This window comes from Anabas testudineus, chromosome 19, assembly GCF_900324465.2.
Source record: "Anabas testudineus chromosome 19, fAnaTes1.2, whole genome shotgun sequence".
Lineage (NCBI taxonomy): Eukaryota > Metazoa > Chordata > Actinopteri > Anabantiformes > Anabantidae > Anabas > Anabas testudineus.
Window position 1 is genome coordinate 13,201,002 of NC_046628.1, and position 27,561 is coordinate 13,228,562.

A 27,561-nucleotide genomic window follows, 5' to 3' on the forward strand; every position below is an offset into this window, starting at 1 on the left:
ATCATCATTAATCAGCAAAACATGTTTAAGTTTAATGTTTTGTAGGTAGAGGATATAAAATTACATTTCCTGAGCTTTATATGTACATGAAGAGTATAAAGCAAAGTCCAGGTAATTGTATATTTAGCACAGGCAGATTGTGGAGTCCACCCAGCCAAGATGAAACCCTGGGTACACAGGCTCAGTGAATGCAATGTGTAAGGTGTTGAGGAGAGTCAGTGTACCGCAGGAGACCATGTAGAAGGACAGTGTCCCTGCTGACCAGTCCAGATAGACTCCTACTTTATTGGAGCTAGGTGGGGTGGTTATTGCAGTGTTTTTGCCATTGTGCAAGGTCTTGAAGCCATCTTTAGTGCAGCTCAGGCACCAGGAGGAGTCATTTCTGCCCAACCAGCTGTCATGACCCTCTCCCTTCCTCTGCATCGTTCTGTATGCTGCTCCTATGAGAGCCCTCCCACTCCATTCTGTCTCCCAGTAGCAGCGGCCAGTCAGTCCTTCTGTACACAACACCTGTCTCCAGTAATCAAACCTCTCTGGGTGTTCGGGATATGGCTGTGCGGTCCAACGGTTTGCTTTCCTGTTTCCCTCAGACAGAGAAAGGTCTTTGTGTGCTGTGTTTGGGTCTAGAGTGAGTTTGGTGATATCTGATAAAAACGCAAAATAAAATAAGTCAAAGTGATGTCTCAGTGTTTACAAGCAGAGAAAGATCCAAGGTGCTGGATACTCACATTTCTTTGGACCTGGCTGAATCCTGGATTCACCACACTGGTCCACACTAAAACACAACAGAAGATCGTAGTTTTTCAGAGAACTCGTCTCATTTGAAACATTTTTCTACACCTTTGTTATTCCAAATATCTAACATATTTGCTAACACCATTGTGTTTGTTACAAGCTAATAGCTCATTTATCACTTCACTCAAGTTGATATGATCACTACCTGAGTTTCTGCAGACTGCATTGTGAATCATCTCGAATAGCAGACAGCAGCTGCAGTCCTAAGTTTCCTGGGTGGTTGTAGCTCAGGTCGAGCTCTCTCAATCGGCATGAGTTCAAAGCAGACGCCAGGAAAGTGCAGCCTTCCTCTGTCACTCTGCACAGGGAAAGTCTACAAGAAAAGACACCAGATATTTCATCCAATCTCCATGACAATAAACAAGTGAGTTTGCGCCTGACTCTTTACACGGCTGTTAAATAATTCATTTGGCATAGATTTCACTCGGAGAACTTACATGAGTATTTCCAGTTTACAGTGAGGGCTTGCCAGTCCATCAGAAAGCTTTGTGACTCCTACATCCTTAAAGTCATTGTCAGTGAGGTCCAACACTTTCAGCTGGCAGGAGGCTGAGCTGATAACTGAGGCAAGGTCATGGGTGCTGGACTCTGTTAAGTTGCAGCTCCTCAATCTAAACATTTGGGAAAATAATTACAATTCTTAAGCAATTTCTTCTAAGCTTGTATATAAAAACCTGCTTATTTAACAAAGGTGTTGAATTTTGACCTTAGTGTCTCCAGTTTGCTGTTCTTCACTCCACCAGAGAGCAGTTTTATTCCTGCATCTGCCAGGTTGTTGTTACTCAAGTCCAGCTCTCTAATTTGAGATAAGTTGATTGTATTTCCCAGGATGTTACAACAGTTTACAGTGAGATTACATCCATCTAGCCTGCAATAGAAAAACAATATGAGAAAAGAAAATATTAAGAAAAGTATTCTACAAAAGTTATGACTCTTGTCTCTCTCAGGCTTAAAAGAATGTGCAAACTGAAGTCAGCTATCTTTTATGGCAGTGAGATATCTGCTTACTTACTTTGCCACTCGAGCTGTTTTTATGACAGGCAGCAATCTTAGAAGACCTTCCTCTGACCTATTGTAGTTACTCAGTTCAAACACACTCAGTTCGTCTTCTGACGTCAATAATACAAAGACCAGAGTGGCCCACTGGGCAGGTGAAAGTTTGGCTTTGTCAAGACTGCCCAAGGTGAGGCAGCTCTGAATCTCCTCCACAAGGGAATCATCGTTGAGTTCATTCAGACAGTGAAAGAGATTAAGGCATCTGTCTGGGGATGAGCTTGACCTGATCCTGTCCTTGATGTGTTTAATGATCTCTGCTCTTGTCCCTTGTTTTGTTCTGTTGCTGGTCATCAGATGTTTCAGCAGAGTCTGATTGGACTCCAGAGACAGGCCCAAAAGGAAGCGCAGAAACATGTCAAAATGTCCACTTTCACACCGCAAAGCCTTTTCCACTGCCTCCTTGTAGAGGATAAGCTCAGAGGAATCTCTGAATAGGAAACGTCTTGAAGCAGACGACTTCTTGACCAAGACGTTGGTGTTGTCGATGTGAAATGTGAGGAAAACATACAGTGCAGCAAAGAACTCCTGAACGCTCAGGTGCACAAAACAGAACGTCTTCTCCTTGCACAGAGTCTGCTCCTCGTTAAAGATCTGTGTGTAGACCCCTGAGAACATGGACGCCTGTGTGAGATTTATACCATTCAGGATGAGGTCGCTCTCGTAGAAGATCAGTTGGCCCCTCTCAAGCTCTTTGAAGGCCAGTTTACCTAACGAGAGAAGGTTTGCCCTTGTGCAGTCAGTGTTTGACTCTCTTCTTCCAGACAGCCTCTTCTTTGTGTCCTCCACATACAAGGACAAGAAATGTATGTACATTTGTGTGAGAGTCTTTGGCGTGTCTTTACTGTCTGCCACTGCCAACTTCTTCTCAAGAACACTTGCCGCCATCCAGCAGAAGACCGGTATGTGACACATGATATGAAGACTCCTGCAGGATTTGACATGTGTGATTACTCTGTCTGCTAAGTTCTCATCACCAATTTTCCTCCTGAAGTACTCATCTTTTTGTGGGTTGTTGAACCCTCGCACCTCAGTCACGAGATCTATGTACTCTGCGGGAATCTGACTGGAAGCTACTGGCCGAGATGTTATCCAAACAAAAGCCGAAGGTAGCAGTCTTCCTCGGATAAGGTTGGTCAGTATAACAGCAACTGTGGTTGGCTTTGTCACATCAGACGTTATTTCCCTTTCCTTAAAGTCCAAAGACAGGCGGCTCTCATCCAGACCATCCAGGATGAAGAGCATTGTGTTTTTACCATTAGTGAAGATGCCCGTGTCTTTTATTTCAGGGAAAAAGACACTGAGGAGCTCCACTAAACTCAAAGTTTTCTTTCTCATGAGGTTCAGCTCTCGGAAAGAGAGTGGAAACACAAATTCCAGGTTGGTGTTTGCTCTCTCCTCACTCCAGTCCAGAGTGAATTTATTGACAGAAACAGTTTTTCCAATGCCAGCGACTCCCCTTGTGATCACAGTTCTTCTGTGGCAATCTTCTCCCGGTAGAGGAACAAAGAGGTGATTGCAGTGGATGGATTTTTCCTCTGCCACATGTCCCCTGGATGCCGTCTCAATCTGTCTCACCTCATGCTCTTTATTGACTTCACCACTTCCTCCCTCTGTGATGTAGAGCTCCGTGTAGATGTTATTGAGAGGTACCTTATTTGCTTCTGTCGTGATCCCCTCAACCAAGTGATTAAACTTTGTCTTCAAAGTAGCTTTTAGTTTCTCTTGACATTCTGTGATCTTAAAATCTGAAAGAAAAGGAATGTGAAGGTTATTTATATATTTAAAAATCAAGATGTCTTCTTAGTATGTCCAATTTCTAAATACAATGAGGTATTTGGTAGTAAGAAATTCTCACTTTTGGGCTGCGGAGCACCAAATATGTCTTCAGTGTCACGAGTCTGTGCTTTGTCTGTTGAAACATTCGACTCTGCAGAAGAAAAAATAAAAAATTAACCAAACAATAATCAAATCCAAGAATATGGTCCAAATAATGTTTTGCCTACTCCCACTGTTAATATACTATATCTACCTTGGAGTGTTGAGGTGATATTGATGTTTATGTTGCCAATTTTGGATCCAATAATGGAAGGAGCAACCACGTTGCCGCCACTCTGAGCAGTGAAACTGGTTTGAAAATGATGAACCACAGCCTGAAAACCGGAAACTGGGAAAAACCACAGATGTCATTACTTTGCTACAAAAAAAAAAAGAAAACTGAATGAGTAATCACTTGAGCAAAAATGATTACTAAGTGCAAATTTACAGTTTTGAATGTGAGCTCTCACTTGACACTTAATGACATACAGTACTATCATAACCTTTATTCTTACTTTGCCATCCTTACCTTCAGAAACATCATCTGTTGAAGCATTTTCTTGCTTCTTTGTTTCCCACATCAGTTCTTTCATCTTTGTTTATATCAATCAATCCTCCTTAACACTGGTCTTCATTGGGAACTTGGGAGGCTTTCTCTGTACACCCAAATGTCATTGAAATGCAGCAGATCGAAAATTTAAAAAAATAAAAGTGCTTACCAGCATCAATAATTCATTGCGACCATGACTGCCATTTGCTTCACATACTGACAGCAGCTGTACGCAAGTACAAGCGTATTTGCACTGGTATAAGACTCCGTCTCTTGCTTCCTCTCTGCGTGTGGATTAAGAAAACAGGAAACCTTCTTGTCTGCACATAACCACAACTCTTAAACAGTTTCATTTTCTACAAAAGAACTTCAGTTTTAAGGAAACAGCTACAGTTTTAATTTTCTTTATTGAGTAAACAATACGGTCATCTTAAATAAATATAATATAATTTTTTGTCATGCAGAACTATAGACTATATTGTGATGTTCTACAATATTTTGGGGGTAACAGCATAAAGTCTGTAGAACCATGCAAACACAAAAAGTGACAAAAGGCCTGACCATCATCAAATGTTAAACTAAACCAAACTAATTTAGCTTCCACCCTGTGACGCAGCTTGGCTTCACAGCCAAGTTACAGCCAATTCAGTGGCATATTCCCTAAAGAGGTTTATATTTTTATACTCTAAAGCAAGATTAATCCTCTTTCTTCTTATACTTAAAGTTCTGAGCATGAGGGGGATTGAAGTGTAGTTTACTGGAGTTTACTGTACTGCTGCAGTGAACTACACTTTTTACTTCCATGCTGCAGTTTTGCCAGTTGCACAGATGGTGGAGGCAAAGTCCAGGTTGTGTTTTTATCACACACTTTGACCAGTATGTGGTATTAAGAGTGTGGAACAAAGTTATTTTTAGAAACCCTCCTCAAATGCCTCCTGTTTCTGTTTGTAACATTAATGGATTAGTTCACAGTTTTGCATGTGTTGAAGAGCTTTCATTCTGTAATCATTCTTTTGCCCAAATTGACCATTAAAAGGTACCTTCTTATTGTGATTTCACTTTTAGTGATGGAGGACGAATTCTCTTTCCATGCATTAATATATTTAAAAGTTAAAGCTAATATTAGACAGTGAATCTCTGAGTTTGACGTAACAATTGGAACTTTGGTTCAAAGTTACACATTTTTCTTTTTTTTAGTTTTGAGATCTGCAATCTGAAATAGAGCTTCAGCTAATTTGTTTTTCTATTTATTAATGTTTCAATAATTTTCTGAATTAAGACCCGACCTCTAATTTGATTTGCATTTTTTCTTTCTCTTTGCTATTTGGGCTTATTGTACAATAATGTAGTTTAACTAACTTCGTTGAATTTCTGTTTGTAGTTTTAGTTGTTCTGTATAAATTAATGTCGTTTTTATAAACGTTAGCAAGGCGGTAACGGAAAATCTTGTGAGCGCCAAATGTAAGGTCTCATCTCCCATCATGCCTTGCGTCTCAAACCAGCTGTGACGTACGTGGTCCTGTTGTCATGACAAACTGAGTTTCACTTTACGTTTAATTCACTCTTGTTTCTCTTCAGATCGTATAAATCTTTCGCCTTTTACTAAAGATTTCCGTGGAGAGGAACAACAAGAGTTTAACTCAATTTTTTGATGCCCTGCTTATGTGGGGTTTTCTGACAGTGTTGAAAAAAAACTAAAAATACATCGGTAGAACAAGTGCAATTAACAGACACACGGTCTGTTTTAGACATATCATTTGTAAGAAGAAAATTGTTCACTCAAACATTTCAATCACCACGTTGGCGACATCTGCTGGAGAAATGTGACAGAATGTCATTTATATATATGACATTTGTGTTGTGTCAAATTCTTGTGTGACTTAGATGGGAAGGAAATTGAGATTATGTGGAAATAAATTAGTGCAACATCTTCTCTCCCATCATGCCTTGCGTCTCAAACCAGCTGTGACGTACGTGGTCCTGTTGTCATGACAAACTGAGTTTCACTTTACGTTTAATTCACTCTTGTTTCTCTTCAGATCGTATAAATCTTTCGCCTTTTACTAAAGATTTCCGTGGAGAGGAACAACAAGAGGTTAACTCAATTTTTTGATGCCCTGCTTATGTGGGGCTTTCTGACAGTGTTAAAAAAAAAACTAAAAATACATCGGTAGAACAAGTGCAATTAATACATACACGGTCTGTATGTAGACATATCACTTATAAAAAGCCTTGAGCAGTGTAGGTTTACTAATGATGGAATAAGCTATGTTTTCTGAGGCTTTGAACCAACTGAAGCAATGATTGAGAAAATGGTTCACTATTCACTCAAACATTTCAATCACCACGTTGGCGACATCTGCTGGAGAAATGCGACAGAATGTCATTTATATATATGACATTTGTGTTGTGTCAAATTCTTGTGTGACTTAGATGGGAAGGAAATTGAGATTATGTGGAAATAAATTAGTGCAACATCTTCTCTCCCATCATGCCTTGCGTCTCAAACCAGCTGTGACGTACGTGGTCCTGTTGTCATGACAAACTAAGTTTCACTTTACGTTTAATTCACTCTTGTTTCTCTTCAGTTCGTATAAATCTTTCGCCTTTTACTAAAGATTTCCGTGGAGAGGAACAACAAGAGTTTAACTCAATTTTTTGATGCCCTGCTTATGTGGGGCTTTCTGACAGTGTTAAAAAAAAACTAAAAATACATCGGTAGAACAAGTGCAATTAACAGACACACGGTCTGTATGTAGACATATCATTTGTAAGAAGAAAATTGTTCACTCAAACATTTCAATCACCACGTTGGCGACATCTGCTGGAGAAATGTGACAGCATGTCATTTATATATATGACATTTGTGTTGTGTCAAATTCTTCTGTGACTTAGATGGGAAGGAAATTGAGATTATGTGGAAATAAATTAGTGCAACATCTTCAACAAGAGGTTAGTTCAATTTTTTTGATGCCCTGTTTCTGTGGGGCATAATAACAATGTTAAAAAAAAAAATCAACAATTCGTACTAAATGTCAAATCCGGTTATTACCTTAAACGTCAAACAAACTATTTCGGAAAATGACTTACTGTTGTGAAATCTTTCCTTTTTTCTGTTTAAAAGCGGTAGTTGTGGCAGTAATGTAGATTAACTACCTTTGTTGAATTGCTGTTTGTAGTTTTAGTTGTTCTGTATAAATTAATGTCGTTTTTACAAACGTTAGCAAAGCGGTAACGGAAAATCTTGTGAGCGCCAAATGTAAGGTCTCATCTCCCATCATGCCTTGCGTCTCAAACCAGCTGTGACGTACGTGGTCCTGTTGTCATGACAAACTGAGTTTCACTTTACGTTTAATTCACTCTTGTTTCTCTTCAGATCGTATAAATCTTTCGCCTTTTACTAAAGATTTCCGTGGAGAGGAACAACAAGAGTTTAACTCAATTTTTTGATGCCCTGCTTATGTGGGGCTTTCTGACAGTGTTAAAAAAAACTAAAAACACATCGGTAGAACAAGTGCAATTAACAGACACACGGCCTGTTTTAGACATATCATTTGTAAGAAAAAAATTGTTCACTCAAACATTTCAATCACCACGTTGGCGACATCTGCTGGAGAAATGTGACAGCATGTCATTTATATATATGACATTTGTGTTGTGTTAAATTCTTGTGTGACTTAGATGGGAAGGGAATTGAGATTATGTGGAAATAAATTAGTGCAACATCTTCTCTCCCATCATGCCTTGCGTCTCACACCAGCTGTGACGTACGTGGTCCTGTTGTCATGACAAACTGAGTTTCACTTTACGTTTAATTCACTCTTGTTTCTCTTCAGATCGTATAAATCTTTCGCCTTTTACTAAAGATTTCCGTGGAGAGGAACAACAAGAGGTTAATTCAATTTTTTGATGCCCTGCTTATGTGGGGCTTTCTGACAGTGTTAAAAAAAAAACTAAAAATACATCGGTAGAACAAGTGCAATTAACAGACACACGGTCTGTTTTAGACATATCATTTGTAAGAAGAAAATTGTTCACTCAAACATTTCAATCACCACGTTGGCGACATCTGCTGGAGAAATGCGACAGAATGTCATTTATATATATGACATTTGTGTTGTGTCAAATTCTTGTGTGACTTAGATGGGAAGGAAATTGAGATTATGTGGAAATAAATTAGTGCAACATCTTCTCTCCCATCATGCCTTGCGTCTCACACCAGCTGTGACGTACGTGGTCCTGTTGTCATGACAAACTGAGTTTCACTTTACGTTTAATTCACTCTTGTTTCTCTTCAGATCGTATAAATCTTTCGCCTTTTACTAAAGATTTCCGTGGAGAGGAACAACAAGAGTTTAACTCAATTTTTTGATGCCCTGCTTATGCGGGGCTTCCTGACAGTGTTAAAAAAAAAACTAAAAATACATCGGTAGAACAAGTGCAATTAATACATACACGGTCTGTTTTAGACATATCATTTGTAAGAAGAAAATTGTTCACTCAAACATTTCAATCACCACGTTGGCGACATCTGCTGGAGAAATGCGACAGAATGTCATTTATATATATGACATTTGTGTTGTGTCAAATTCTTGTGTGACTTAGATGGGAAGGAAATTGAGATTATGTGGAAATAAATTAGTGCAACATCTTCTCTCCCATCATGCCTTGCGTCTCACACCAGCTGTGACGTACGTGGTCCTGTTGTCATGACAAACTAAGTTTCACTTTACGTTTAATTCACTCTTGTTTCTCTTCAGATCGTATAAATCTTTCGCCTTTTACTAAAGATTTCCGTGGAGAGGAACAACAAGAGGTTAACTCAATTTTTTGATGCCCTGCTTATGTGGGGCTTCCTGACAGTGTAAAAAAAAACTAAAAATACATCGGTAGAACAAGTGCAATTAACAGACACACGGTCTGTTTTAGACATATCATTTGTAAGAAGAAAATTGTTCACTCAAACATTTCAATCACCACGTTGGCGACATCTGCTGGAGAAATGTGACAGAATGTCATTTATATATATGACATTTGTGTTGTGTCAAATTCTTCTGTGACTTAGATGGGAAGGAAATTGAGATTATGTGGAAATAAATTAGTGCAACATCTTCAACAAGAGGTTAATTCAATTTTTTTGATGCCCTGCTTCTGTGGGGCATAATAACAATGTTAAAAAAAAAATCAACAATTCGTTCCCAATGTCAAATCCGGTTATTACCTTAAACGTCAAACAAACTATTTCGGAAAATGACTTACTGTTGTGAAATCTTTCCTTTTTTCTGTTTAAAAGCGATAGTTGTGGCAGTAATGTAGATTAACTACCTTTGTTGAATTGCTGTTTGTAGTTTTAGTTGTTCTGTATAAATTAATGTCGTTTTTATAAACGTTAGCAAAGCGGTAACGGAAAATCTTGTGAGCGCCAAATGTAAGGTCTCATCTCCCATCATGCCTTGCGTCTCAAACCAGCTGTGACGTACGTGGTCCTGTTGTCATGACAAACTGAGTTTCACTTTACGTTTAATTCACTCTTGTTTCTCTTCAGATCGTATAAATCTTTCGCCTTTTACTAAAGATTTCCGTGGAGAGGAACAACAAGAGTTTAACTCAATTTTTTGATGCCCTGCTTATGCGGGGCTTTCTGACAGTGTAAAAAAAAAACTAAAAATACATCGGTAGAACAAGTGCAATTAATACATACACGGTCTGTATGTAGACATATCACTTATAAAAAGCCTTGAGCAGTGTAGGTTTACTAATGATGGAATAAGCAATGTTTTCTGAGGCTTTGAACCAACTGAAGCAATGATTGAGTAAATGGTTCACTATTCACTCAAACATTTCAATCACCACGTTGGCGACATCTGCTGGAGAAATGTGACAGAATGTCATTTATATATATGACATTTGTGTTGTGTCAAATTCTTGTGTGACTTAGATGGGAAAGAAATTGAGATTATGTGGAAATAAATTAGTGCAACATCTTCTCTCCCATCATGCCTTGCGTCTCAAACCAGCTGTGACGTACGTGGTCCTGTTGTCATGACAAACTAAGTTTCACTTTACGTTTAATTCACTCTTGTTTCTCTTCAGATCGTATAAATCTTTCGCCTTTTACTAAAGATTTCCGTGGAGAGGAACAACAAGAGTTTAACTCAATTTTTTGATGCCCTGCTTATGTGGGGCTTCCTGACAGTGTAAAAAAAAACTAAAAATACATCGGTAGGACAAATGCAATTAACAGACACACGGTCTGTTTTAGACATATCATTTGTAAGAAGAAAATTGTTCACTCAAACATTTCAATCACCACGTTGGCGACATCTGCTGGAGAAATGTGACAGCATGTCATTTATATATATGACATTTGTGTTGTGTTAAATTCTTGTGTGACTTAGATGGGAAGGAAATTGAGATTATGTGGAAATAAATTAGTGCAACATCTTCTCTCCCATCATGCCTTGCGTCTCAAACCAGCTGTGACGTACGTGGTCCTGTTGTCATGACAAACTGAGTTTCACTTTACGTTTAATTCACTCTTGTTTCTCTTCAGATCGTATAAATCTTTCGCCTTTTACTAAAGATTTCCGTGGAGAGGAACAACAAGAGGTTAATTCAATTTTTTGATGCCCTGCTTATGTGGGGCTTTCTGACAGTGTTAAAAAAAAAACTAAAAATACATCGGTAGAACAAGTGCAATTAACAGACACACGGTCTGTTTTAGACATATCATTTGTAAGAAGAAAATTGTTCACTCAAACATTTCAATCACCACGTTGGCGACATCTGCTGGAGAAATGCGACAGAATGTCATTTATATATATGACATTTGTGTTGTGTCAAATTCTTCTGTGACTTAGATGGGAAGGAAATTGAGATTATGTGGAAATAAATTAGTGCAACATCTTCAACAAGAGGTTAATTCAATTTTTTTGATGCCCTGCTTCTGTGGGGCATAATAACAATGTTAAAAAAAAAATCAACAATTCGTTCCCAATGTCAAATCCGGTTATTACCTTAAACGTCAAACAAACTATTTCGGAAAATGACTTACTGTTGTGAAATCTTTCCTTTTTTCTGTTTAAAAGCGGTAGTTGTGGCAGTAATGTAGATTAACTACCTTTGTTGAATTGCTGTTTGTAGTTTTAGTTGTTCTGTATAAATTAATGTCGTTTTTATAAACGTTAGCAAAGCGGTAACGGAAAATCTTGTGAGCGCCAAATGTAAGGTCTCATCTCCCATCATGCCTTGCGTCTCAAACCAGCTGTGACGTACGTGGTCCTGTTGTCATGACAAACTGAGTTTCACTTTACGTTTAATTCACTCTTGTTTCTCTTCAGATCGTATAAATCTTTCGCCTTTTACTAAAGATTTCCGTGGAGAGGAACAACAAGAGTTTAACTCAATTTTTTGATGCCCTGCTTATGCGGGGCTTTCTGACAGTGTAAAAAAAAACCTAAAAATACATCGGTAGAACAAGTGCAATTAATACATACACGGTCTGTATGTAGACATATCACTTATAAAAAGCCTTGAGCAGTGTAGATTTACTAATGATGGAATAAGCAAAGTTTTCTGAGGCTTTGAACCAACTGAAGCAATGATTGGGTAAATGGTTCACTATTCACTCAAACATTTCAATCACCACGTTGGCGACATCTGCTGGAGAAATGTGACAGAATGTCATTTATATATATGACATTTGTGTTGTGTCAAATTCTTGTGTGACTTAGATGGGAAGGAAATTGAGATTATGTGGAAATAAATTAGTGCAACAGCTTCTCTCCCATCATGCCTTGCGTCTCAAACCAGCTGTGACGTACGTGGTCCTGTTGTCATGACAAACTGAGTTTCACTTTACGTTTAATTCACTCTTGTTTCTCTTCAGATCGTATAAATCTTTCGCCTTTTACTAAAGATTTCCGTGGAGAGGAACAACAAGAGGTTAACTCAATTTTTTTGATGCCCTGCTTCTGTGGGGCAGAATAACAATGTTAAAAAAAAAATCAACAATTCGTACTAAATGTCAAATCCGGTTATTACTTTAAACGTCAAACAAACTATTTCGGAAAATGACTTACTGTTGTGAAATCTTCCCTTTTTTCTGTTTAAAAGCGGTAGTTGTGGCAGTAATGTAGATTAACTACCTTTGTTGAATTGCTGTTTGTAGTTTTAGTTGTTCTGTATAAATTAATGTCGTTTTTATAAACGTTAGCAAAGCGGTAACGGAAAATCTTGTGAGCGCCAAATGTAAGGTCTCATCTCCCATCATGCCTTGCGGCTCAAACCAGCTGTGACGTACGTGGTCCTGTTGTCATGACAAACTGAGTTTCACTTTACGTTTAATTCACTCCTGTTTCTCTTCAGATCGTATAAATCTTTCGCCTTTTACTAAAGATTTCCGTGGAGAGGAACAACAAGAGTTTAACTCAATTTTTTGATGCCCTGCTTATGTGGGGCTTTCTGACAGTGTTAAAAAAAAAACTAAAAATATATCGATAGAACAAGTGCAATTAACAGACACACGGTCTGTTTTAGACATATCATTTGTAAGAAGAAAATTGTTCACTCAAACATTTCAATCACCACGTTGGCGACATCTGCTGGAGAAATGTGACAGAATGTCATTTATATATATGACATTTGTGTTGTGTCAAATTCTTCTGTGACTTAGATGGGAAGGAAATTGAGATTATGTGGAAATAAATTAGTGCAACATCTTCAACAAGAGGTTAATTCAATTTTTTTGATGCCCTGTTTCTGTGGGGCATAATAACAATGTTAAAAAAAAAATCAACAATTCGTACTCAATGTCAAATCCGGTTATTACCTTAAACGTCAAACAAACTATTTCGGAAAATGACTTACTGTTGTGAAATCTTTCCTTTTTTCTGTTTAAAAGCGGTAGTTGTGGCAGTAACGTAGATTAACTACCTTTGTTGAATTGCTGTTTGTAGTTTTAGTTGTTCTGTATAAATTAATGTCGTTTTTATAAACGTTAGCAAAGCGGTAACGGAAAATCTTGTGAGCGCTAAATGTAAGGTCTCATCTCCCATCATGCCTTGCGTCTCAAACCAGCTGTGAGGTACGTGGTCCTGTTGTCATGACAAACTGAGTTTCACTTTACGTTTAATTCACTCTTGTTTCTCTTCAGATCGTATAAATCTTTCGCCTTTTACTAAAGATTTCCGTGGAGAGGAACAACAAGAGTTTAACTCAATTTTTTGATGCTCTGCTTATGCGGGGCTTCCTGACAGTGTTAAAAAAAGCCTGAAAATACATCGGTAGAACAAGTGCAATTAATACATACACGGTCTGTATGTAGACATATCACTTATAAAAAGCCTTGAGCAGTGTAGGTTTACTAATGATGGAATAAGCAATGTTTTCTGAGGCTTTGAACCAACTGAAGCAATGATTGAGTAAATGGTTAACTATTCACTCAAACATTTCAATCACCACGTTGGCGACATCTGCTGGAGAAATGTGACAGAATGTCATTTATATATATGACATTTGTGTTGTGTCAAATTCTTCTGTGACTTAGATGGGAAGGAAATTTAGATTATGTCGAAATAAATTAGTGCAACATCTTCAACAAGAGGTTAATTCAATTTTTTTGATTCCCTGTTTCTGTGGGGCATAATAACAATGTTAAAAAAAAAATCAACAATTCGTACTAAATGTCAAATCCGGTTATTACCTTAAACGTCAAACAAACTATTTCGGAAAATGACTTACTGTTGTGAAATCTTTCCTTTTTTCTGTTTAAAAGCGGTAGTTGTGGCAGTAATGTAGATTAACTACCTTTGTTGAATTGCTGTTTGTAGTTTTAGTTGTTCTGTATAAATTAATGTCGTTTTTATAAACGTTAGCAAAGCGGTAACGGAAAATCTTGTGAGCGCCAAATGTAAGGTCTCATCTCCCATCATGCCTTGCGTCTCAAACCAGCTGTGACGTACGTGGTCCTGTTGTCATGACAAACTGAGTTTCACTTTACGTTTAATTCACTCTTGTTTCTCTTCAGATCGTATAAATCTTTCGCCTTTTACTAAAGATTTCCGTGGAGAGGAACAACAAGAGATTAACTCATTTTTTTGATGCCCTGCTTATGTGGGGCTTTCTGACAGTGTAAAAAAAAAACCTAAAAATACATCGGTAGAACAAGTGCAATTAACAGACACGCGGTCTGTTTTAGACATATCATTTGTAAGAAGAAAATTGTTCACTCAAACATTTCAATCACCACGTTGGCGACATCTGCTGGAGAAATGTGACAGAATGTCATTTATATATATGACATTTGTGTTGTGTCAAATTCTTGTGTGACTTAGATGGGAAGGAAATTGAGATTATGTGGAAATAAATTAGTGCAACATCTTCTCTCCCATCATGCCTTGCGTCTCAAACCAGCTGTGACGTACGTGGTCCTGTTGTCATGACAAACTGAGTTTCACTTTACGTTTAATTCACTCTTGTTTCTCTTCAGATCGTATAAATCTTTCGCCTTTTACTAAAGATTTCCGTGGAGAGGAACAACAAGGGTTTAACTCAATTTTTTGATGCCCTGCTTATGTGGGGCTTTCTGACAGTGTTAAAAAAAAAAAACTAAAAATACATCGGTAGAACAAATGCAATTAACAGACACACGGTCTGTTTTAGACATATCATTTGTAAGAAGAAAATTGTTCACTCAAACATTTCAATCACCACGTTGGCGACATCTGCTGGAGAAATGTGACAGAATGTCATTTATATATATGACATTTGTGTTGTGTCAAATTCTTCTGTGACTTAGATGGGAAGGAAATTTAGATTATGTGGAAATAAATTAGTGCAACATCTTCAACAAGAGGTTAATTCAATTTTTTTGATGCCCTGTTTCTGTGGGGCATAATAACAATGTTAAAAAAAAAATCAACAATTCGTTCCCAATGTCAAATCCGGTTATTACCTTAAACGTCAAACAAACTATTTCGGAAAATGACTTACTGTTGTGAAATCTTTCCTTTTTTCTGTTTAAAAGCGATAGTTGTGGCAGTAATGTAGATTAACTACCTTTGTTGAATTGCTGTTTGTAGTTTTAGTTGTTCTGTATAAATTAATGTCGTTTTTATAAACGTTAGCAAAGCGGTAACGGAAAATCTTGTGAGCGCCAAATGTAAGGTCTCATCTCCCATCATGCCTTGCGTCTCAAACCAGCTGTGACGTACGTGGTCCTGTTGTCATGACAAACTGAGTTTCACTTTACGTTTAATTCACTCTTGTTTCTCTTCAGATCGTATAAATCTTTCGCCTTTTACTAAAGATTTCCGTGGAGAGGAACAACAAGAGTTTAACTCAATTTTGTGATGCCCTGCTTATGCGGGGCTTTCTGACAGTGTAAAAAACAACCTAAAAATACATCGGTAGAACAAGTGCAATTAATACATACACGGTCTGTATGTAGACATATCACTTATAAAAAGCCTTGAGCAGTGTGGGTTTACTAATGATGGAATAAGCAATGTTTTCTGAGGCTTTGAACCAACTGAAGCAATGATTGAGTAAATGGTTCACTATTCACTCAAACATTTCAATCACCACGTTGGCGACATCTGCTGGAGAAATGTGACAGAATGTCATTTATATATATGACATTTGTGTTGTGTCAAATTCTTGTGTGACTTAGATGGGAAGGAAATTGAGATTATGTGGAAATAAATTAGTGCAACATCTTCTCTCCCATCATGCCTTGCGTCTCAAACCAGCTGTGACGTACGTGGTCCTGTTGTCATGACAAACTGAGTTTCACTTTACGTTTAATTCACTCTTGTTTCTCTTCAGATCGTATAAATCTTTCGCCTTTTACTAAAGATTTCCGTGGAGAGGAACAACAAGAGTTTAACTCAATTTTTTGATGCCCTGCTTATGTGGGGCTTCCTGACAGTGTAAAAAAAAACTAAAAATACATCGGTAGAACAAATGCAATTAACAGACACACGGTCTGTTTTAGACATATCATTTGTAAGAAGAAAATTGTTCACTCAAACATTTCAATCACCACGTTGGCGACATCTGCTGGAGAAATGTGACAGAATGTCATTTATATATATGACATTTGTGTTGTGTCAAATTCTTCTGTGACTTAGATGGGAAGGAAATTGAGATTATGTGGAAATAAATTAGTGCAACATCTTCTCTCCCATCATGCCTTGCGTCTCAAACCAGCTGTGACGTACGTGGTCCTGTTGTCATGACAAACTGAGTTTCACTTTACGTTTAATTCACTCTTGTTTCTCTTCAGATCGTATAAATCTTTCGCCTTTTACTAAAGATTTCCGTGGAGAGGAACAACAAGAGGTTAACTCAATTTTTTTGATGCCCTGCTTCTGTGGGGCAGAATAACAATGTCAAAAAAAAAAATCAACAATTCGTACTAAATGTCAAATCCGGTTATTACTTTAAACGTCAAACAAACTATTTCGGAAAATGACTTACTGTTGTGAAATCTTCCCTTTTTTCTGTTTAAAAGCGGTAGTTGTGGCAGTAATGTAGATTAACTACCTTTGTTGAATTGCTGTTTGTAGTTTTAGTTGTTCTGTATAAATTAATGTCGTTTTTATAAACGTTAGCAAAGCGGTAACGGAAAATCTTGTGAGCGCCAAATGTAAGGTCTCATCTCCCATCATGCCTTGCGGCTCAAACCAGCTGTGACGTACGTGGTCCTGTTGTCATGACAAACTGAGTTTCACTTTACGTTAATTCACTCCTGTTTCTCTTCAGATCGTATAAATCTGTCGCCTTTTACTAAAGATTTCCGTGGAGAGGAACAACAAGAGTTTAAACTCAATTTTTGATGCCCTGCTATGTGGGGCTTTCGGACAGTGTTAAAAAAAAAACTAAAATATAATCGATAGAAAAGTGCAATGAACAGACACACGGTCTGTTTTAGACATATCATTTGTAAGAAGAAAATTGTTCACTCAAACATTTCAATCACCAGGTTGGCGACATCTGCTGGAGAAATGTGACCAGAATTAATTATTATATGACATTTGTGTTGTGTCAAATTCTTCTGTGACTTAGATGGGAAGGAAATTTAGATTATGTCGAAATAAATTAGTGCAACATCTTCAACAAGAGGTTAATTCAATTTTTTTGATGCCCTGCTTATGCGGGGCTTTCTGACAGTGTTAAAAAAAAGCCTGAAAATACATCGGTAGAACAAGTGCAATTAATACATACACGGTCTGTATGTAGACATATCACTTATAAAAAGCCTTGAGCAGTGTAGGTTTACTAATGATGGAATAAGCAATGTTTTCTGAGGCTTTGAACCAACTGAAGCAATGATTGAGTAAATGGTTCACTGTTCACTCAAACATTTCAATCACCACGTTGGCGACATCTGCTGGAGAAATGTGACAGAATGTCATTTATATATATGACATTTGTGTTGTGTCAAATTCTTCTGTGACTTAGATGGGAAGGAAATTTAGATTATGTGGAAATAAATTAGTGCAACATCTTCTCTCCCATCATGCCTTGCGTCTCACACCAGCTGTGACGTACGTGGTCCTGTTGTCATGACAAACTGAGTTTCACTTTACGTTTAATTCACTCTTGTTTCTCTTCAGATCGTATAAATCTTTCGCCTTTTACTAAAGATTTCCGTGGAGAGGAACAACAAGAGGTTAATTCAATTTTTTTGATGCCCTGTTTCTGTGGGGCAGAATAACAATGTCAAAAAAAAAAATCAACAATTCGTACTAAATGTCAAATCCGGTTATTACTTTGAACGTCAAACAAACTATTTCGGAAAATGACTTACTGTTGTGAAATCTTCCCTTTTTTTCTGTTTAAAAGCGGTAGTTGTGGCAGTAATGTAGATTAACTACCTTTGTTGAATTGCTGTTTGTAGTTTTAGTTGTTCTGTATAAATTAATGTCGTTTTTATAAACGTTAGCAAAGCGGTAACGGAAAAATCTTGTGAGCGCCAAATGTAAGGTCTCATCTCCCATCATGCCTTGCGTCTCAAACCAGCTGTGACGTACGTGGTCCTGTTGTCATGACAAACTGAGTTTCACTTTACGTTTAATTCACTCTGTTTCTCTTCAGATCGTATAAATCTTTCGCCTTTTACTAAGATTCCGTGAGAGGAACAACAAGAGGTTAACGCAATTTTTGATGCCCTGCTTATGTGGGGCTTTCTGACAGTGTTAAAAAAAAACTAAAAATACATCGGTAGAACAAGTGCAATTAACAGACACACGGTCTGTTTTAGACATATCATTTGTAAGAAGAAAATTGTTCACTCAAACATTTCAATCACCAGGTTGGCGACATCTGCTGGAGAAATGCGACAGATTGTAATTTATATATATGACATTTGTGTTGTGTCAAATTCTTCTGTGACTTAGATGGGAAGGAAATTGAGATTATGTGGAAATAAATTAGTGCAACATCTTCAACAAGAGGTTAATTCAATTTTTTTGATGCCCTGTTTCTGTGGGGCATAATAACAATGTTAAAAAAAAAATCAACAATTCGTACTCAATGTCAAATCCGGTTATTACCTTAAACGTCAAACAAACTACTTCGGAAAATGACTTACTATTGTGAAATCTTTCCCTTTTTCTGTTTAAAAGCGGTAGTTGTGGCAGTAACGTAGATTAACTACCTTTGTTGAATTGCTGTTTGTAGTTTTAGTTGTTCTGTATAAATTAATGTCGTTTTTATAAACGTTAGCAAAGCGGTAACGGAAAATCTTGTGAGCGCTAAATGTAAGGTCTCATCTCCCATCATGCCTTGCGTCTCAAACCAGCTGTGAGGTACGTGGTCCTGTTGTCATGACAAACTGAGTTTCACTTTACGTTTAATTCACTCTTGTTTCTCTTCAGATCGTATAAATCTTTCGCCTTTTACTAAAGATTTCCGTGGAGAGGAACAACAAGAGGTTAACTCAATTTTTTGATGCCCTGCTTATGTGGGGCTTCCTGACAGTGTAAAAAAAAAACTAAAAATACATCGGTAGAACAAGTGCAATTAACAGACACACGGTCTGTTTTAGACATATCATTTGTAAGAAGAAAATTGTTCACTCAAACATTTCAATCACCACGTTGGCGACATCTGCTGGAGAAATGCGACAGAATGTCATTTATATATATGACATTTGTGTTGTGTCAAATTCTTGTGTGACTTAGATGGGAAGGAAATTGAGATTATGTGGAAATAAATTAGTGCAACATCTTCAACAAGAGGTTAATTCAATTTTTTTTGATGCCCTGCTTCTGTGGGGCATAATAACAATGTTAAAAAAAAAAATCAACAATTCGTTCCCAATGTCAAATCCGGTTATTACCTTAAACGTCAAACAAACTATTTCGGAAAATGACTTACTGTTGTGAAATCTTTCCTTTTTCTGTTTAAAAGCGATAGTTGTGGCAGTAATGTAGATTAACTACCTTTGTTGAATTGCTGTTTGTAGTTTTAGTTGTTCTGTATAAATTAATGTCGTTTTTACAAACGTTAGCAAGGCGGTAACGGAAAATCTTGTGAGCGCCAAATGTAAGGTCTCATCTCCCATCATGCCTTGCGTCTCAAACCAGCTGTGACGTACGTGGTCCTGTTGTCATGACAAACTGAGTTTCACTTTACGTTTAATTCACTCTTGTTTCTCTTCAGATCGTATAAATCTTTCGCCTTTTACTAAAGATTTCCGTGGAGAGGAACAACAAGAGTTTAACTCAATTTTTTGATGCCCTGCTTATGCGGGGCTTTCTGACAGTGTAAAAAAAAACCTAAAAATACATCGGTAGAACAAGTGCAATTAATACATACACGGTCTGTATGTAGACATATCACTTATAAAAAGCCTTGAGCAGTGTAGGTTTACTAATGATGGAATAAGCAATGTTTTCTGAGGCTTTGAACCAACTGAAGCAATGATTGAGTAAATGGTTCACTATTCACTCAAACATTTCAATCACCACGTTGGCGACATCTGCTGGAGAAATGCGACAGAATGTCATTTATATATATGACATTTGTGTTGTGTCAAATTCTTGTGTGACTTAGATGGGAAAGAAATTGAGATTATGTGGAAATAAATTAGTGCAACATCTTCTCTCCCATCATGCCTTGCGTCTCAAACCAGCTGTGACGTACGTGGTCCTGTTGTCATGACAAACTGAGTTTCACTTTACGTTTAATTCACTCTTGTTTCTCTTCAGATCGTATAAATCTTTCGCCTTTTACTAAAGATTCCGTGGAGAGGAACAACAAGAGTTTAACTCAATTTTTTGATGCCCTGCTTATGTGGGGCTTCCTGACAGTGTAAAAAAAAACTAAAATACATCGGTAGGACAAATGCAATTACAGACACACGGTTGTTAGACATCATTTGTAAGAAGAAAATTGTTCACTCAAACATTTCAATCACCACGTTGGCGACATCTGCTGGAGAAATGTGACAGCATGTCATTTATATATATGGACATTTGTGTTGTGTCAACCTTGTGTGACTTAGATGGGAAGGAAATTGAGATTAGTGGAAATAAATTAGTGCAACATCTTCTCTCCCATCATGCCTGCGTCTCAAACCAGCTGTGACGTACGTGGTCCTGTTGTCATGACAAACTGAGTTTCACTTTACGTTTAATTCACTCTTGTTTCTCTTCAGATCGTATAAATCTTTCGCCTTTTACTAAAGATTTCCGTGGAGAGGAACAACAAGAGGTTAATTCAATTTTTTGATGCCCTGCTTATGTGGGCTTTCTGACAGTGTTAAAAAAAAAAACTAAAATACATCGGTAGAACAGTGCAATGAACAGACACACGGTCTTTTAGACATAGTCAGTTGTAAGAAGAAAATTGTTCACTCAAACATTTCAATCACCACGTTGGCGACATCTGCTGGAGAAATGTGACAGAATGTCATTTATATATATGACATTTGTGTTGTGTCAAATTCGTCTGTGACTTAGATGGGAAGGAAATTGAGATTATGTGAAATGAAATTAGTGCAACAATCTTCAACAAGATGTTATAATTCAATTTTTTTGATGCCCTTCTTCTGTGGGGCATAATAACAATGTTAAAAAAAAAATCAACAATTCGTATCCAATGTCAATCCGTTATTACCTTAAACGTCAACAAACTATTTCGGAAAATGACTTACTGTTGTGAAATCTTTCCTTTTTCTGTTTAAAAGCGATAGTTGTGGCAGTAATGTAGATTAACACCTTTGTTGAATTGCTGTTTTGTAGTTTTAGTTGTTCTGTATAAATTAATGTCGTTTTTATAAACGTTAGCAAAGCGGTAACGAAAATCTGTGAGCGCTCAAATGTTAAGGTCCATCTCCCATCATGCCTTGCGTCTCAAACCAGCTGTGACGTACGTGGTCCTGTTTGTCATGACAAACTGAGTTTCACTTTACGTTTAATTCACTCTTGTTTCTCTTCAGATCGTATAAATCTTTTCTTGCCTTTACTAAAGATTTCCGTGGAGAGGAACAACAAGAGTTTAACTCATTTTTTGATGCCCTGCTTATGCGGGGCTTTCTGACAGTGGAAAAAAAACCTAAAAATAAATCGGTAGAACAAGTGCAATTAACAGACAACGCGGTCTGTTTTAGACATATCATTTGTAGAAGAAAATTGTTCACTCAAACATTTCAATCACCACGTTGGCGACATCTGCTGGAGAAATGTGGACAGAATGTATTTAAATATATGACATTTGTGGTGTTCAAATTCTTGTGTGACTTAGATGGGAAGGAAATTGAGATTATGTGAAATAAATTAGTGCAAACATCTTCTTCCATCATGCCTTGCGCTCCAACCAGCTTGACGTACGTGGTCCTGTTGTCATAAACTGAGTTTCACTTTACGTTTAATTCACTCTTGTTTCTCTTCAGATCGTATAAATCTTTCGCCTTTACTAAAGATTCCGTGGAGAGGAACAACAAGAGTTTAAACTCAATTTTTTGATGCCCTCTTATTGGGGCTTTCGACAGTGTTTAAAAAAAAAAACTAAAATACATGCGAGAACAAATGCATAACACACACGGTCTGTTTTAGACATATCATTTGTAAGAAGAAAATTGTTCACTCAAACATTTCAATCACCACGTTGGCGACATCTGCTGGAGAATGTGACAGAATGTCATTTATTATATGACATTTGTGTTGTGTCAATTCTTCTGTGACTTAGATGGGAAGGAAATTGAGATTATGTGGAAATAAATTAGTGCAACATCTTCAACAAAGAGGTAATTCAATTTTTTTGATGCCCTGTTTCTGTGGGCAAATAAACAATGTTAAAAAAAAATCAACAATTCGTTCCCAATGTCAATCCGGTTATACCTTAACGTCAAACAAACTATTTCGAAAATGACTTATGTGTGAAATCTTCCTTTTTCCTGTTAAGCGATAGTTGTGGCAGTAATGTAGATTAACTACCTTTGTTGAATTGCTGTTTGTAGTTTTAGTTGTTTCTGTATAAATAAATGTCGTTTATAAACGTTAGCAAAGCGGTAAACGGAAAACTTGTGAGCGCCAAATGTAAGGTCTCATCTCCCATCAGCCTGGCGTCTCAAACCAGCTGTGACGTACGTGGTCCTGTTGCCAGGACAAATGAGTTTCACTTTACGTTTAATTCACTCTTGTTTCTCTCAGATCGTATAAATCTTCGCCTTTTACTAAAGATTTCCGGGGAGAGAACAACAAGAGTTTAACTACAATTTTGTGATGCCCTGCTTATGCGGGGCTTTCTGACAGTGTAAAAAACAACCTAACATCGGAAAACAAGTGCAATTATAATATAACGGTCTGTATGTAGACATATCACTTATAAAAGCCTTGAGCAGTGTGGGTTACTATGATGGAATAAGCAATGTTTTCTGAGAGCTTTGAACCAACTGAAGCAATGATTGAGTAATGGTTTCACTATTCACTCAAACATTCAATCACCACGTTGGCGACATCTGCTGGAGAAATGTGACAGATGTCAGTTTATAGATTGACATTGGTGTGTGTCAAATTCTTGTGTGACTTAGATGGGAAGGAATTGAGATTAGTGTGGAAATAAATAGTGCAACATCTTCTCTCCCATCATGCCTTGCGTCTAAACACGTGTGACGTACGTGGTCCTGTTGTCATGAAAACTGAGTTTCACTTTACGTTAATTCACTCTTGTTCTCTTCAGATCGTATAAATCTTCGCCTTTTACTAAAGATTTCCGTGGAGAGGAACAACAAGAGGTTTAATCACTTTTTGATGCCCTGCTATGTGGGGCTTCCTGACAGTGTAAAAAAACTAAAAAAAATACATCGGTAGAACAAATGCAATAACAGACACACGGTCTGTTTAGACAATCATTTGTAAGAAGAAATTGTTCACTCAAACATTCAATCACCACGTTGGCGACATCTGCTGGGAGAATGTGACAGAATGTCCATTATAATATGACATTTGTGTTGTGTCAAATCTTCGTGGACTAGATGGGAAGGAAATTGAGATTATGTGGAAATAAATTAGTGCAACATCTTCTCTCCCATCGTGCCTGCGTCTCAAACCAGCTGTGACGTACGTGTCCGTATGTCAACAAACGAGTTCACTTTACGTAATTCACTCTTGTTTCTCTTCACGATCGAAAATCTTCTTTCGCCTTTACTAAAGATTTCCGTGGGAGAGGAAACACAGAGGTTAATCAATTTTTTTGATGCCTGCTTCTGGGGCAGAATAACAATGTCAAAAAAAAAATCAAACATTCGTACAAATGTCAAATCCGGTATTACTTTAAACGTCAAACAAACTATTTCGGAAAATGACTTACTGTTGTGAAATCTTCCCTTTTTTCTGTTTAAAAGCGGTAGGTGTGCAGTAATGTAGATTAACTACCTTTGTTGAATTGCTGTTTGTAGTTTTATTTGTTCTGTATAATATTAATGTCGTTTTTATAAACGTTAGCAAAGCGGTAACGGAAAATCTTGTGACGCCAAATGTAAGGTCTCATCTCTCCATCAGGCTTGCGCTCAAACCAGCTGGTGACGTACTGGTCCTGTTGTCATGACAAACTGAGTCACTTTACGTTTAATTCACTCCGGTTTCTCTTCAGATCGTATAAATCTTTCGCCTTACTAAAGATTTCCGTGGAGAGGAACAACAAGAGTTTAACATCAATTTTTTGATGCCCTGCTTATGTGGGGCTTTCTGACTGTTTAAAAAAAAACTAAAAATATATCGATAGACAATGCAATTAACAGACACAGCTGTCTGTTTTAGACTATCATTTGTAGAAGAAATTGTTCCTCAAACATTTCAATCACCAGGTTGGACTCTGCGGAGAAATGTGACAGAATGTCATTTATATATAGACATTTGGTGTTGTGTCAAATTCGTCTGTGACTTAGATGGGAAAGGAAATTTAGATTATGTCGAAATAAATTAGTGCAAACATCTTCAACAAGAGGTTAATTAATATCATTTTTTTGATGCCCTGCTATGCGGCTTTCTGACAGTGTTAAAAAAAAGCCTGAAAACACATCGGTAGAAACAAGTGCAATTAATACATACAACGGTCTGTATGTAGACATATCACTTATAAAAGCCTAGCAGTGTAAGGTCTAATGATGGAATAAGCAAATTTTTCTGAGCTTTGAACCAACTGAAGCAATGATGGTAAATGGTTCACTGTTCACTCAAACATTCAATCACCACGTGGCGACATCTGCTGGAGAAATGTGACAGAATGCATTTATATATATGACCATTGTGGTTGTGTCAAATTCTTCGTGTGACTTCAATGGGAAGGAAATTGAGATTATGTGGAACATAATTAGTGCACATCTTCTCAATCCTCTCCTCCATCATGCTTGCGTCTCCACACCAGTGTGCGTCTGTCCTGTTGTCATGACAAACTGAGTTTTCACTTTACGTAATTCACAGTCTTGTTCTCTTCAGATCGTATAAATCTTTCGCCTTTTACTAAGATTTCGTGGAGAGAGAACAACAAGAGTTAATTCAATTTTTTTGATGCCCTGTTTCTGTGGGGCAGATAACATGTCAAAAAAAAAAATCAACAATTCGTACTAAATGTCAAATCCGTTATTACTTTGAACGCACAAACAAACTATTTCGGAAAATGACTTTACTGTTGTGAAATCTTCCTTTTTTCTTTGTAAAAGCGGTAGTTTGGTGCAGTAATGTATTAACTACCTTGTAAATTGCTTTTGTAGTTTTTAGTTGTTCTGTATAAATTAATGTCGTTTTTTATAAACGTTAGCAAGCGGTAACGAACATTGTGAGCGCCAAATGTAAGGTCTCATCTCCCATCAGCCTTGCGTCTCAAACCAGCTGTGACGTACTGTGTCCTGTTGTCATGACAAACTGAGTTTTCACTTACGTTTTTAATTCACCGTGTTTTCCTTCAGATCGTATAAATCTTCGCCTTTTACAAAGATTTCCGTGGAGAGGAACAACAGAGAGTTAACTCAATTTTTGATGCCCTGCTTAGTGGGGGCTTTCTGACAGTTAAAAAAAACTAAAATACATCGGTAGAACAAGTGCAATTAACAGACACACGGTCTGTTTTAGACATATCATTTGTAAGAAGAAAATGTTCACTCAAACATTTCATCACCAGGTTGGCGACATCTGCTGGAGAAATGCGACAGATTTGTAATTTATATATATACATTTGTGTTGTGTCAATTCTTCTGTGACTAGATGGGAAGGAAATTGAGATTATGGGGAAATAAATTAGTGAACATCTTCACAAGAGGTTAATTCAATTTTTTGATGCCCTGTTCTGGTGGGGCATAATAACATGTTTAAAAAAAAAATCAACAATTCGTACTCAATGTCAAATCCGTTTTTACCTTAAACGTCAAACACAACTACTACTTCGGAAATGACTTACTTTGTGAAATCTTTCCCTTTTTCTGTTTAAAAAGCGTAGTTGGGTGGCAGTAACGTAGATTAACTACCTTTGTGAATTGCTGTTTGTAGTTTTAGTTGTTCTGTAAAATAAATGTCGTTTTTATAACGTTAGCAAAGCGGTAACAGGACCTTAAACGTCAAACAAACTTTTAAAAGCGGTAGTTGTGGCAGTAACGTAATTAACTAACCCTTTGTTGATTGCTGTTGTATGTTTAGTTGTTTTGTATCAATTAATGTCGTTTTTATAAACGTTAGGCAAAGCGGTAACGGAAAATTCTTGTGGAGCGCTAAATTAAGGTCCTCATCTCCCATCATGCTTGCGTCTCAAACCAGCTGTGGAGTACGTGGTCCTGTTGTCATGACAACTGATTTTCACTTTACGTTTATTCACTCTTGTTTCTTCAGATCGTAATTAATCTTCGCCTTTTTACTAAAGATGTCCGTGGAGAGGACAACAAGAGTTTAACTCAATTTTTGATGCTCTGCTTATGCGGGGCTTTCTGACAGTGTTAAAAAAAGCCTGAAAATACATCGTAGAACAAGTGCAATTAATACATACACGGTCTGTATGTAGACATATCACTTATAAAAAGCCTTGAGCAGTGTAGGTTACTAATGATGGAATAAGCAATGTTTTCTGAGGCTTTGAACCAACTGAAGCAATGATTGAGTAAATGGTTCACTATTCACTCAAACATTTCAATCACCACGTTGGCGACATCTGCTGGAGAAATGTGACAGAATGTCATTTATATATATGACATTTGTTGTGTCAAATTCTTGTGTGAACTTCGATGGGAAGGAAATTGAGATTAGTGGAAATAAATTAGTGCAACATCTTCTCTCCCATCATGCCTTGCGTCTCAAACAGCTGTGGACGTACGTGGTCCTGTTGTCATGACAAACTGAGTTTCACTTTACGTTCAATTCACTTTGTTTCTCTTCAGATCGTATAAATCTTTCGCCATTTTACTAAAGATTTCCGTGGAGAGGAACAACAAGAGTTTAACTCAATTTTTTGATGCCCTGCTTATGCGGGGCTTTCTGACAGTGTAAAAAAAAAACCTAAAAATACATCGGTAGAACAAGTGCAATTAATACATACACGGTCTGTATGTAGACATATCACTTATAAAAATCCTTGAGCAGTGTAGGTTTACTAATGATGGAATAAGCAATGTTTTCTGAGGCTTTGAACCAACTGAAGCAATGATTGAGTAAATGGTTCACTGTTCACTCAAACATTTCAATCACCACGTTGGCGACATCTGCTGGAGAAATGCGACAGAATGTCATTTATATATATGACATTTGTGTTGTGTCAAATTCTTGTGTGACTTAGATGGGAAGGAAATTGAGATTATGTGGAAATAAATTAGTGCAACATCTTCAACAAGAGGTTAATTCAATTTTTTTGAT

At 37.3% G+C, this 27,561-nt stretch overlaps 1 protein-coding gene, 35 non-coding genes and 1 pseudogene across 36 annotated transcripts; 36 read left to right on the top strand and 1 right to left on the bottom strand.

Moving 5' to 3' along the window:
* Position 1: 1 nt before the first annotated feature.
* Positions 2-4,517, bottom strand: LOC113156052 (protein NLRC3-like). The gene is made up of 9 exons (XM_026350880.2): positions 4,196-4,517; positions 3,881-4,015; positions 3,707-3,778; positions 1,808-3,596; positions 1,502-1,663; positions 1,233-1,406; positions 941-1,108; positions 729-775; positions 2-644 (listed from the first exon to the last, which is right to left on the bottom strand). Exons 1-9 carry the CDS (start codon positions 4,257-4,259, stop codon positions 124-126), a joined length of 3,132 nt encoding a protein of 1,043 aa, XP_026206665.1. The 5' UTR covers positions 4,260-4,517; the 3' UTR covers positions 2-123.
* Positions 4,518-5,774: 1,257 nt separating this feature from the next.
* On the top strand, positions 5,775-5,888 carry LOC113156966. The gene has a single exon (XR_003298398.1). It is a non-coding gene; the product is annotated as a U5 spliceosomal RNA (small nuclear RNA).
* A 349-nt stretch (positions 5,889-6,237) lies between these two features.
* On the top strand, positions 6,238-6,349 carry LOC113156970. The gene has a single exon (XR_003298401.1). It is a non-coding gene; the product is annotated as a U5 spliceosomal RNA (small nuclear RNA).
* Positions 6,350-6,784: 435 nt separating this feature from the next.
* Positions 6,785-6,898, top strand: LOC113156950. Its single transcript, XR_003298383.1, has one exon. It is a non-coding gene; the product is annotated as a U5 spliceosomal RNA (small nuclear RNA).
* Positions 6,899-7,572: 674 nt separating this feature from the next.
* Positions 7,573-7,686, top strand: LOC113156911. Its single transcript, XR_003298346.1, has one exon. It is a non-coding gene; the product is annotated as a U5 spliceosomal RNA (small nuclear RNA).
* A 348-nt stretch (positions 7,687-8,034) lies between these two features.
* LOC113156980 lies at positions 8,035-8,146 on the top strand. Its single transcript, XR_003298411.1, has one exon. It is a non-coding gene; the product is annotated as a U5 spliceosomal RNA (small nuclear RNA).
* Positions 8,147-8,494: 348 nt separating this feature from the next.
* On the top strand, positions 8,495-8,608 carry LOC113156880. The gene has a single exon (XR_003298317.1). It is a non-coding gene; the product is annotated as a U5 spliceosomal RNA (small nuclear RNA).
* A 350-nt stretch (positions 8,609-8,958) lies between these two features.
* Positions 8,959-9,070, top strand: LOC113156967. The gene has a single exon (XR_003298399.1). It is a non-coding gene; the product is annotated as a U5 spliceosomal RNA (small nuclear RNA).
* A 671-nt stretch (positions 9,071-9,741) lies between these two features.
* LOC113156953 lies at positions 9,742-9,855 on the top strand. The gene has a single exon (XR_003298385.1). It is a non-coding gene; the product is annotated as a U5 spliceosomal RNA (small nuclear RNA).
* Positions 9,856-10,289: 434 nt separating this feature from the next.
* On the top strand, positions 10,290-10,403 carry LOC113156923. The gene has a single exon (XR_003298357.1). It is a non-coding gene; the product is annotated as a U5 spliceosomal RNA (small nuclear RNA).
* A 348-nt stretch (positions 10,404-10,751) lies between these two features.
* LOC113156981 lies at positions 10,752-10,863 on the top strand. The gene has a single exon (XR_003298412.1). It is a non-coding gene; the product is annotated as a U5 spliceosomal RNA (small nuclear RNA).
* Positions 10,864-11,536: 673 nt separating this feature from the next.
* On the top strand, positions 11,537-11,650 carry LOC113156964. Its single transcript, XR_003298396.1, has one exon. It is a non-coding gene; the product is annotated as a U5 spliceosomal RNA (small nuclear RNA).
* A 436-nt stretch (positions 11,651-12,086) lies between these two features.
* On the top strand, positions 12,087-12,199 carry LOC113156903. The gene has a single exon (XR_003298338.1). It is a non-coding gene; the product is annotated as a U5 spliceosomal RNA (small nuclear RNA).
* A 364-nt stretch (positions 12,200-12,563) lies between these two features.
* On the top strand, positions 12,564-12,677 carry LOC113156958. Its single transcript, XR_003298390.1, has one exon. It is a non-coding gene; the product is annotated as a U5 spliceosomal RNA (small nuclear RNA).
* A 673-nt stretch (positions 12,678-13,350) lies between these two features.
* Positions 13,351-13,464, top strand: LOC113156946. The gene has a single exon (XR_003298379.1). It is a non-coding gene; the product is annotated as a U5 spliceosomal RNA (small nuclear RNA).
* Positions 13,465-14,225: 761 nt separating this feature from the next.
* On the top strand, positions 14,226-14,337 carry LOC113156987. Its single transcript, XR_003298417.1, has one exon. It is a non-coding gene; the product is annotated as a U5 spliceosomal RNA (small nuclear RNA).
* A 348-nt stretch (positions 14,338-14,685) lies between these two features.
* LOC113156985 lies at positions 14,686-14,799 on the top strand. The gene has a single exon (XR_003298415.1). It is a non-coding gene; the product is annotated as a U5 spliceosomal RNA (small nuclear RNA).
* Positions 14,800-15,474: 675 nt separating this feature from the next.
* On the top strand, positions 15,475-15,588 carry LOC113156989. The gene has a single exon (XR_003298419.1). It is a non-coding gene; the product is annotated as a U5 spliceosomal RNA (small nuclear RNA).
* A 434-nt stretch (positions 15,589-16,022) lies between these two features.
* Positions 16,023-16,136, top strand: LOC113156934. The gene has a single exon (XR_003298368.1). It is a non-coding gene; the product is annotated as a U5 spliceosomal RNA (small nuclear RNA).
* Positions 16,137-16,484: 348 nt separating this feature from the next.
* On the top strand, positions 16,485-16,597 carry LOC113156904. The gene has a single exon (XR_003298339.1). It is a non-coding gene; the product is annotated as a U5 spliceosomal RNA (small nuclear RNA).
* A 364-nt stretch (positions 16,598-16,961) lies between these two features.
* LOC113156933 lies at positions 16,962-17,074 on the top strand. The gene has a single exon (XR_003298367.1). It is a non-coding gene; the product is annotated as a U5 spliceosomal RNA (small nuclear RNA).
* A 743-nt stretch (positions 17,075-17,817) lies between these two features.
* Positions 17,818-17,930, top strand: LOC113156898. Its single transcript, XR_003298333.1, has one exon. It is a non-coding gene; the product is annotated as a U5 spliceosomal RNA (small nuclear RNA).
* A 368-nt stretch (positions 17,931-18,298) lies between these two features.
* On the top strand, positions 18,299-18,405 carry LOC113156942 (annotated as a pseudogene).
* A 675-nt stretch (positions 18,406-19,080) lies between these two features.
* Positions 19,081-19,192, top strand: LOC113156969. The gene has a single exon (XR_003298400.1). It is a non-coding gene; the product is annotated as a U5 spliceosomal RNA (small nuclear RNA).
* A 673-nt stretch (positions 19,193-19,865) lies between these two features.
* Positions 19,866-19,979, top strand: LOC113156976. Its single transcript, XR_003298407.1, has one exon. It is a non-coding gene; the product is annotated as a U5 spliceosomal RNA (small nuclear RNA).
* A 434-nt stretch (positions 19,980-20,413) lies between these two features.
* On the top strand, positions 20,414-20,526 carry LOC113156929. Its single transcript, XR_003298363.1, has one exon. It is a non-coding gene; the product is annotated as a U5 spliceosomal RNA (small nuclear RNA).
* A 338-nt stretch (positions 20,527-20,864) lies between these two features.
* LOC113156912 lies at positions 20,865-20,975 on the top strand. Its single transcript, XR_003298347.1, has one exon. It is a non-coding gene; the product is annotated as a U5 spliceosomal RNA (small nuclear RNA).
* Positions 20,976-21,647: 672 nt separating this feature from the next.
* LOC113156938 lies at positions 21,648-21,760 on the top strand. The gene has a single exon (XR_003298372.1). It is a non-coding gene; the product is annotated as a U5 spliceosomal RNA (small nuclear RNA).
* Positions 21,761-22,098: 338 nt separating this feature from the next.
* LOC113156935 lies at positions 22,099-22,209 on the top strand. Its single transcript, XR_003298370.1, has one exon. It is a non-coding gene; the product is annotated as a U5 spliceosomal RNA (small nuclear RNA).
* Positions 22,210-22,859: 650 nt separating this feature from the next.
* On the top strand, positions 22,860-22,971 carry LOC113156939. Its single transcript, XR_003298373.1, has one exon. It is a non-coding gene; the product is annotated as a U5 spliceosomal RNA (small nuclear RNA).
* A 418-nt stretch (positions 22,972-23,389) lies between these two features.
* Positions 23,390-23,498, top strand: LOC113156940. The gene has a single exon (XR_003298374.1). It is a non-coding gene; the product is annotated as a U5 spliceosomal RNA (small nuclear RNA).
* A 332-nt stretch (positions 23,499-23,830) lies between these two features.
* LOC113156944 lies at positions 23,831-23,945 on the top strand. The gene has a single exon (XR_003298377.1). It is a non-coding gene; the product is annotated as a U5 spliceosomal RNA (small nuclear RNA).
* A 354-nt stretch (positions 23,946-24,299) lies between these two features.
* Positions 24,300-24,412, top strand: LOC113156928. Its single transcript, XR_003298362.1, has one exon. It is a non-coding gene; the product is annotated as a U5 spliceosomal RNA (small nuclear RNA).
* Positions 24,413-25,147: 735 nt separating this feature from the next.
* Positions 25,148-25,257, top strand: LOC113156941. Its single transcript, XR_003298375.1, has one exon. It is a non-coding gene; the product is annotated as a U5 spliceosomal RNA (small nuclear RNA).
* A 357-nt stretch (positions 25,258-25,614) lies between these two features.
* Positions 25,615-25,725, top strand: LOC113156943. The gene has a single exon (XR_003298376.1). It is a non-coding gene; the product is annotated as a U5 spliceosomal RNA (small nuclear RNA).
* An 804-nt stretch (positions 25,726-26,529) lies between these two features.
* LOC113156945 lies at positions 26,530-26,639 on the top strand. Its single transcript, XR_003298378.1, has one exon. It is a non-coding gene; the product is annotated as a U5 spliceosomal RNA (small nuclear RNA).
* A 431-nt stretch (positions 26,640-27,070) lies between these two features.
* LOC113156930 lies at positions 27,071-27,184 on the top strand. Its single transcript, XR_003298364.1, has one exon. It is a non-coding gene; the product is annotated as a U5 spliceosomal RNA (small nuclear RNA).
* The last annotated feature ends 377 nt before the right edge of the window (positions 27,185-27,561 follow it).

Excerpts from the sequence above, each read along its gene's own strand:
- LOC113156052 (XM_026350880.2), bottom strand. The coding sequence starts at position 4,259 with ATGAAAGAACTGATGTGGGAAACAAAGAAGCAAGAAAATGCTTCAACA. Across the intron at positions 1,109-1,232 it reads TGTAAACTGGAAATACTCAT|ACTTTCCCTGTGCAGAGTGA; the intron begins GTAAGTTCTCCG and ends CTTTTCTTGTAG. Across the intron at positions 776-940 it reads TGCAGTCTGCAGAAACTCAG|TGTGGACCAGTGTGGTGAAT; the intron begins GTAGTGATCATA and ends GTTGTGTTTTAG.